Source organism: Magnolia sinica, chromosome 18 (assembly GCF_029962835.1).
Source record: "Magnolia sinica isolate HGM2019 chromosome 18, MsV1, whole genome shotgun sequence".
NCBI lineage: Eukaryota > Viridiplantae > Streptophyta > Magnoliopsida > Magnoliales > Magnoliaceae > Magnolia > Magnolia sinica.
In genome coordinates this window covers 16,214,464-16,223,950 of record NC_080590.1, presented here as the reverse complement: position 1 = coordinate 16,223,950, position 9,487 = coordinate 16,214,464, and the positions used below count along the sequence as shown (strand labels likewise).

General features: G+C 40.5%; 1 protein-coding gene across 6 annotated transcripts; it reads right to left on the bottom strand.

The window, feature by feature from the left end:
- Window positions 1-230: 230 nt before the first annotated feature.
- On the bottom strand, window positions 231-8,944 carry LOC131233137 (nudix hydrolase 14, chloroplastic). Of its 6 annotated transcripts, none has more exons than XM_058229743.1 (8): window positions 8,552-8,935; window positions 6,125-6,230; window positions 5,818-5,895; window positions 3,472-3,564; window positions 3,248-3,340; window positions 3,012-3,110; window positions 2,226-2,342; window positions 242-685 (listed from the first exon to the last, which is right to left on the bottom strand). In XM_058229743.1, exons 1-8 carry the CDS (start codon window positions 8,842-8,844, stop codon window positions 536-538), a joined length of 1,029 nt encoding a protein of 342 aa, XP_058085726.1. In that variant the 5' UTR covers window positions 8,845-8,935; the 3' UTR covers window positions 242-535. The 6 variants fall into 6 exon arrangements, with proteins under 6 accessions (XP_058085730.1, XP_058085726.1, XP_058085727.1 ...); XM_058229744.1 differs by having other exon boundaries at window positions 242-676; XM_058229746.1 differs by lacking the exon at window positions 242-685 and adding an exon at window positions 1,519-1,984 and having other exon boundaries at window positions 8,552-8,933.
- Between the last annotated feature and the right edge of the window lie 543 nt (window positions 8,945-9,487).

Genomic DNA, 9,487 nt, shown 5'->3' with positions numbered 1-9,487 from the left:
CATGACAGGTAACTTGCGCTCAAAACGGAGACCTCAATGAAGAAACGCATGCTATCTACAATTGGGCTATGGGATCAAACCAACAGGGAATAGGATTTAATTGTTCACACACAAGTACACATGGCAAACATGTAACTAGAAAGTTAAACTATCTAAATTGTTGCCCTGCTTTGGATGGATCATAAACAGATAAATAAGGTGAAATTAAATCTTATGCGGCCGATTGGCGGACATCTGCTGGATAATGTGTTTGATATTTAATTACATGGCGAACCAGTTTAAAGTTAGCAAAGAACAAAACCTGTTTGATTTTTGTGTGTGTGTTCTGGTATTTTTTATCCTGTTCTGAAACTGTAATTGTATCCAAACCGCCCCTGAGTGATATACAATGGTAAACTACAGATGGTGACGATTGCCTTCCCTGTTAAGGAAGATACGTATCACGTGTGTCTGACCACTGTTTGTAAGCTGCATACTTGAAAGCTACTGCTTACGAAATGGTAACGAACCACTGTTCTGTTGTATATCCTCTCATCTATGGACCATGCCACAAAAATCTCCAGTGTAGGAAGCTCCAAGCCACAAATCTTTGGACTTCTTTCAGTTGAATGTAGCCATGGCCCATCCAGGTAGTAGCAAGCCACAAACCAATGGACCCTACTTGAGAATCAAAGACCTGGGTATGCTATGCAAAACCTCAGCCACTTGATACAAATGTTTCAGTAGTAATATTGTTTATTATGAGGAATGCCCAGCTGCACACCAGTTCTCACGGGTTCTCGTGAGTGCTTTTTGAGGACTCATTTCTGGTGATATGAGCCCAAAATCTGAACCGTTCACCTGATGCAGCATCCCATGAAACTTTTTCGGACCAACTTTTACCCTGATCCAAAACTTTGGTGGGCCATGGTGAAAGAGAGGCAAATCAAGAGAGGAAACTATTTCCTTTTGCCATGGCCTACCAGAGTTTTGGATCAGAGTAAAAGTTGGGCCCTGAGGGTTTCATGGGGTGCTTCATCAAGTGGACGGTTCAGATTTTGGGCTCATATCACGAGAAATGAGTTCTTAAAAAGTTCTCACGGGAACCCATGAGAACTGGTGCGCAGCAGAACTTTCCTCTGTTGATTATAAACAACCTATGTAATAGATTATTAGATAACACTTGATTGTATCAACCTATGTAATAGTCTATTACGTTGTGCCTGTGGGAGAGTTTTGCTCTCATTGCCAATCCCAGGCCCAGATAAAGGAAGAGTGTTGGGTAAGGAGGTTGGCAGCTCCGCATGGAACCTATGCCATAACTTCCAACATGAATCCGAAGAGGAACATGCTTGGATTCAGGTAGCCGACCCCAATTAATTGGGATTAGGCTTAGATGATGATGACGATACAAATGTTTCAGTAGAAGTTGAGTTTGAACCAAACCGCCGAGTGTATTGAGTTCTACTAGGTATTTGTTTTATATCATCAACTGTCAGAAAATAAAATACAGTGAAATCTGACCATGATCCACATATGGTTTCTTAAGGTCGTTATATTCTGTATGATCAAGTTGTCAGTTCACAAAAATAAATAAATCCACAGCTGTGGGGCCATATTCAATGTGTTTTAGTACATCGATAGGTAAATGATATCAGTCACGTTGCCAATAAGGATTCTGAAATTTGTCAATCAATCTGGACTAACCAGTAGACAGGCCACCCAATGGATGAGCTGACAAAAAATTGCAGCTATTGGAAGTTTCTAACTATTTCAATCCTTAGGCTTTTTCTCAGGCATTGCTCTAACGTATTCTTGACCATCTAAAAATGGGTGACGAATCAATCATGAACTTCCAACCCCCTAAAATGTTGGGTTATGGCTCATCCAAGTTGTGATTCTAGCAATTGGAGTTCGACGATCCAGATCCCTTGCTGGAGAACACTAATCAATATTTTGTAGGGTTGATACTATATAGTAGATGATACTTGACGAACACTGGATCCTACACTAAGAAAAAAAGATAAAATTGCATGCATAAGTGCACATGTTATCCTGTACAGACAATCTGACCTGTGCTGACAGATTCTATGCAAGGACATGTAACAAGCTTCTTAAGAAGGGTTGGTTGGATTCCTTGGAGGCAAAAGTCCCTCTTTCTTGGCCATCTCATATAACGCAATGGCACAAAGAGCTTTTGCATCTGCCGTCATTAACCATAGCTTTTCATAGGGAACTACACGTACCTTGATCAGCTCCCCATGTTCCCGAAGGCCCGTTTCTTTCCCGTGCAGTGCAGTTATGACTTCTGGATCTGCATGTCCTCTATATAGAAATATACTCAACTCTTCATCACACCCACCCTATACAGTAGAAGAATGTTAATTAGTTTCATGTATAAAACTAAACGATAACACAAGCTGTGTGGTTAAATGAGTGAGGCTACATTTTGGGTCAGTTGAGGACAGGGAAGTCCTTTTTTTCCCTTGTCAGGTGAAGCCAGAGGCAGATGTGTAGTGGTAACAGGACTGAACAAGACCAAACCTGAGACTCCCAAAGTAAAAGAAGACATTCTTTCCAGCATTCTCCTTACACATTGAGCCTTCTGATTCTGAGGCTACTTGTGGACTCTCGCACATTGGCACATGTTCACAAGAACTATGCCATTCATCAGGTAGACCCAATCATGTACAGCTGGGAAATCAGGTGGGTCCAATCATTACGTGGGCCATCTGGACATCAAACATGCACAATCGGCCAATTTCCAACAAGTCTTCTTTTATACACATGGCCCACCTGATAAGTGATGACTAGATTGGCCTACGTTTAACCATGCACGCACAGGGGATCCCATCTAATGAACAGCCCAGAGAACACGCTTGTGTCACTGGCATGAGTGGGGAGGGCACGAACTGAAATCCTACCATCAGAAGTAGCAGTCTTATTTCTCTTACACAATAGAGTGGGTAGGAATTGGGAAGAACACACTTGAACACATCCAATAAGCGATGAAGTCATTACAGCTAACATACCGGTGAAGGGAAAACCTTGCATCCAGTTGATGGATCGAGAAAGGCTGTGAGATTAACCATATCTGCCAAATTTAAGCATATGCCCGTCTCCTCTTCAACCTGCAATGGTGATTGGAACAACATCATAACTGCAATGGCTGGCGATCAAGTTAGGATTTGGATGGTTCACATGATAGTTTTGGGCTAAAATAGAGTTGGAAGAGAAGAGAGGACTATTGAAAGAAAGAAAGGTTTACCTCACGGACCGCTGTGCCAATTATGTCCCCTTTGTCATCATCCAACATTCCAGCAGGCAATTCCAAAATATACTTCCCAACAGGAACCCTAACCTTACATATCCAGAAAGATCCATCAAAGGTTTAGTGAATTGAACAAACTTTATTCTTCTGAACCAAGTGTCCGACCATGTAACTACTTGCAACAGAGCATCGGAAGTCTCGTCTTAAAACAAGCATATTACCTGCTCCGTAAGAACAGCAAAAGTCTCATCCCCTGATTCCAAAAGGATCAGTATGGCGACAGCTGGCCCTCGTGAAAACACAATACCTGGAACCTTAAAAAAAAAAAAATTCAATTAAATAGACAGAAACCTGTTTTTGAAAAGGTTCACCGCTAATGCCATAAAGCAAATGGCAGAATACAACAAACAAGGGAACAAACAAACAAGGGAACATTCATCATCATCATCTAAGCCTTATTTCAAGTAATTGGGGCCTGCTACATGAATCTGAACAGTACGACATTCAAAATAAGGGAACATTCAGACAAGAAAAACCACAGGAATGAATACAGGGCAAAACAAACAACAGCACATAGACAACTATGTTGCTAGGTTGGGGCCATATTGTTGCAGCTATTATATCTTGATACATCTTCTTTTCATGTTTTCCTTTCCTTCTTTTTTTTTTTTCATTATGTGCGTATGCAGTAATTAGATGGTTTTCTTGTATTTCTAAATATGGGTTGTTTTATATGAACAAAGACAGGGACATTTTACCCTTATACGAACTTTTTGCTACAACACTAAAAATGCAGTTAACAAGATCCATTTTTTTCTCTCCTTCCATTTTACTTTTCTACATGCCCTCTATTTCTCATACTCTCTAAGGTTTTTTTTTTTTTTTTTTTTTTTTTTTGTAAATATTGCATCCTAAGGAAAACCAAGGAATCAAACTTAATTTTAGAGTAAGACCTGTCCCAAGACGAAAGTTGCTAACAACTCATTCCCACTCAATTGGAATCATTCTATCGCAGTCCCATTATAAAATGACCCTGGCAACACTGTTTCGCTTTAAATTGGAATGTGTAGACAAGGACAAGTCAACTCAGTATCCAATGTTCCTTAAACCATGAGAAAATTCTAGAATATCAACACCATGTCTCATCACCAAAACAGCTTGTACGCCTCACTGCTCAGCCGCTTGCAGTCTTCCTTTTTATTTTCTTTACTTTTCCTTTTTCTTTTTCTTACTTGCTTTCTTTTCTTTTTTGTTGTTATTATTATTTAAAAAAGAAGGTAACCAATTCATTAAACACGCTAAAAGATACACAAGGGGAGTGGCACAGCAGGAGTGAATCTCTAGTCACCTTTCTAAGCTTTATATATATAAACTATTTCTAACACACACTACAAACACACACACACACAAACGCAGAAAGCATACAAGCCCGAAAGAAATAACAAAAAGGAACAAAAACAGCTCAAGCCAAGATGCATTTAAGGCCTGCACATCTAAAATGGGAGTCACTGAAAAATGAGTTAGTCCCACTCCCTCCACAACGACTCGATCGAAGTACCTCTAAATTCAGGCAGCCAGCGCCAAAGCCCACTCAAAGACCATATGTTCCAAATTCCACTTGACATTGGGGGGATGGACTTGTCCTTGAAGATCCTATCATTCCTCTCTCCAAGCATCCCAAAAGATAGCTAAAGGCAGTAGCTTACAGATAATCCTTCCTTTTGAGAAAAAGGGCTAGCAGCCCATCTAGCGATAACTTCAGAAACAGTTCTACTCACTGCCCACCATATTCCAAACATATCCAAAAAATGATCCCAAATTTCACATGCGGACTGACAATGAAGGACTAAGCGATCAACAGATTCTTCACATTTTCTACACACGAAACACACATTCGGCATGGCCATATTCCTCAACTTTCTGGTTGTCAACAGTAAGGATTTTGTTCAGAAAAGCAGTCGAAACAAAGGTTTCAACCCTAGAAGGGATAGGAGTTCTCTACAGGAATGCACATGGAAATAAAGACCTCTCTGTGGTGCACAATTTTTGACATGAGAGATTTGAAAGTGAACCCACCACTGGCCAACCACTGCCACCTCTTTCTATCCTCACTTGAAGCATCGACGCTAACCTCACAAAGGGTACCCAACACAGTCAGTCCAGAACTTGAGAAACGCTGGGAATACAAATTTTTTTTTTTCCTATTAGCTTGTTAGTACACCCCACTGTTAGTTCACAATTCAGTGTTAGCCACCCCCACTAGGGATCGATACCAAGACCTCAGTGTTAGCCACCCCCACTAGGAATACATAACTTTTCAAGAACATCAGTGTCTAAATCAAGCTCATGATGAAGTTGGTGTCAATAAAAAAAATACTATATTTTATCATTATATAAGAGACATGTAAGTACTCAAAATTAGGGTTTGCTGGGGTTGCCGAAAGCTAGAAATCTCAAACATTCTCATCACATTCAATGTATCTTTTCTAATCTTACAACAAACATAAAGCAGGTACAATAATGTGAATCTGGTTTAGAAGCTACACTATGTTGGTTCCAATCAATACCTTCTTCCCTGTTTCCTTGTCAATCACATCTGCTTTGAACTTGAGGAAACCAACGCCTCTTCCAAACATGTCCACTCCCTATTTACCATATAAAAATCACTTAATGCTTATGGAAGTTAAGGAGAGTGAAGCTGTTAACAATCAGAATATACGAAAAAAAGTATATTATAACTCAACTTTGACGAAACGACTTATCAACTAATCTCAACCAGCATGTTTAAGTATAGTTCTTAGTCCGTCACTGGTGCTCTGATTACAACTGAATATCCAGATAAGAATTTTATCTGAGCATTTGTCCAAATGATACCTGAATCAGTACTTGCCGCAAAGACATACTTCCATTTGCCAAAATACCTGTTTCACTCTGCATATTCTTTAGCCACTGCTTGAATAGAGAGGAATCAATTGCATTCCTGTGACATGAAGTTCAACGTTAAATAGCCAGATGTGTAGGAACCTTTCCCATGTCAACAAATTGAAACGATGCCATATTAAGAAGAGATATTGGTTTATGAGTTACAAAGAAATAAACTCGAAGTTGCATATGACCTATAAAGCAAGTTACTTCCACCTGGAATCCATTCCTCCTCAACAAGGTTTCATGTATCATCAGATACTGTGCATCATCTGCTAGGTACCAGCTTCATCCATGAACGATATAGGTGATATGGCTTCATCAGCCATATCAGTGGTGAATGATTCGATACACCAAAACTGATTTGCCAACCATGCTCCTCAAAGTGCAAATCTACCTTTGGTTGCTAAAGCTTGCCCAATTCAACCTCCCACTCTGACAAGCTCACATCCCCACCAAATGTGATATGAAGTGGAGCTAGGATGCGGCAGTTCCCAAAAAGAGGTATTATACAATGTTCAACCTGATAATATCGACGTTGTGCTCAAGTTTTCAGTTCCTCCCTCAGCAATGCATACTGTCAATACAATAGGCTACACAGTGGCTGGCCCATCAATGAAAATTTCTCATATGCGAAAATACTAAATGTTCATTCGGTGAGCATCAAATAGAAATTTAACAAAGAAAATACCTCCAAGAAAATACCTCCACAGTGTAAATTCAACCCAAAGAAGGCCAAAGGTTCGATGGCTCTTATTTTCCGATCTGTAAGATTTTTTCTCTTGTCTGTGCATGGGCATGTATCATGTGGCCCATAATATTAATGGTTTGGATCATTGACCATTGGCACTGCTTGAACAAACTGAAAACTCAGCAAAGTCTTGGATCGATCACTGTATAATACCCACTTCAAAAAGGGGGATGCATTTGGTTAACGTATGTCTTTGTTGCATGAGAAGTGAGGAATCTGTGGATCATCTCTTGGTCCATTGTCCTTTTATTTCTCAAATCTGGAGGGATTTTTTTAGCTGCTTCAATCTTAGTGGATGCATGCCGAGTTCTGTTTCATCATTGCTTGCATACTGGCATGGTTTTAAATTGGGAAAGACCAAATCCTGTATCTGGAGGATGGCCATTCTTGCAATCTAGTGGGCTATTTGGAAGGAAAGAAATGATAGATGCTTCAACGACATCCACAATTCCGCTCAAGCTATCGGTTCTTTTGCTAAACATCTGATTATTGAGTGGGTGGTTAATGTTATGGGTATTAAGGATTGTAATATTTTATTTCTAGGTTTGTAGGCTCTCGGTGCTGCTTCCTCAGCAGCCCCGTTTTGTAGTTTCTTCTCTTTTTTAATACAATTCAGTTACTTTTAAAAAAATAAAAATAATACCCACTTCAAAAGATTTAGGGATCACCGATGCCTAGAAAGCATCCCCACAATAAGATTAAGGATTTGAAAAATATCTACTGATAACTAACAAGATATAGAAATTAAGTAATTTAGTTCTTAAGAATATCTATGCTAGAAATGAAAATAAACTAAGGGGTCGTTTGGTTAATGGTAAACGGTTGTAATCGGTGGTAAAATGGGTCGTTTGGTTGATGGTAAACAGTCATAATTGGAATTAATGTGAAATGGAATGCAGCAAAATCATGTAAATTGGAATTCTCTCAAAAGGCTGAGAATTGGATGCAAATCTTAAAAACGGTTGAACTTTCAAAAGTTGGTCAAGGCATACCCGAGGCACAAAATTTTATTTTATTTTTGCCAAAGTAGATATTTCAATAGGCTTATTACAATTGTTATACCAAATGTCACATAAACTAATTTGGGGTATTAAAACTGACTTAGATTATGCATTCCAATTACAGGCATCCAAACACAAATTTTGAATTCCAGTGTAACCATTTATGAAGCGGTACCAACCCATTCATAGCACATAACATACATGTGAGTCAATCCAGACTGTCCAGATCCTCATCCACTGTGGATGGAGTCCAGCCAAATAAACAAAATGATCAGACAATCCTCGCCCATCCGATCAGCAGCCACTAAACGGACAACTAAAAAGAGAATGGCGAACAGTCCAAATTCAACGGACAACTAGAACTGATTAATAATGTTGTATTTTTCATGTTACGGTACATCCGCAACATGGCCCACGGACGGTCTTGATCGGTGCCCATTTATGGGCGTAGCAATGTATGATTGATCCAATACAGTTGAATCATAGCAGCAGAGCAAAACAACATAAAGAAGCTGCGGGGAGAGAGAGAGAGAGAGAGAGAGAGAGAGAGAGAGAGAGAGAGAGAGAGAGAGAGATCACCTGAAATCAGAATCGGAAAGGGTAGAGAGAGAGAGAGAGAGGGATCACCTGAAATCAGAATCGGAAAGGCCTTCTGCTGCTACGATCTCGAAAGATTCTCCTCCTGACAGATGTATGGTGCTGATTTGTGGACCCGCATGTGATTGGGCCTGGGAGTGATGGTGGGCTGACATTCTCGGACGGATGAAGGCGAGGGATGACGACGACGATGATGATGGGGAGGAAGATGATGTGGCAAAGGGCAGCAGAGAAGAGATTATGAAACGCAGATAAGGGAAGCGAGAGGAAGTGGGGTTGGTTGGAAGAAGAAATTGGTGTCGGAAATGCAAACGACTCGTCATTTAGTTCTGTGCTGCCCACCCTCCCTTGTAATGGGATCTCTCCTCGAGTTGTTATGCGCAGCTGCCCGCGATTTTGTACGGCGCGCTCGGGTCTTCGGTCATCAGTTTATACTTGAGGGGCCTTATGGTTTAATAATCCAAACCGTTCATATGATTGGACCCACTTTCGATGTTCCATGCACTTACAGTTATTCCCGTTGGATAAATCCTAACCCTTCAATAACTAGCAGGGAAATGGACAATTAACAAATATGATAGAGCAGCAGCTTACATTCACACGGAAAAATGGCGATGGGCACACTTGTACGGTTGGACCATCCACAGTGGTCCCTCGATAGTGGCTAAATCCGTGGTTGAAACGCTCGTTCAGGGCCTGTTGGGCCGGGCAGATTGGATGGGATTGGATGGTATTAGAGTGGATTGCACAGATTTCAAGGTAATGATAGGTGCGTCAGTGAATTGGTGCAAGATCTATGGGATTGTTATGTCTTGGGATTGCAATATCCGGTCTGATTGGCACGCCCGGCCAATCCCGAGATTAAACCTTCCAATCCCTTTCAATCCCTCGAACCAAAGACGTCCCAGGCAATTTTGAAGGGATTAAGGTGGATTGGATGAGATTTAAAGGTAACGATGGTGATGT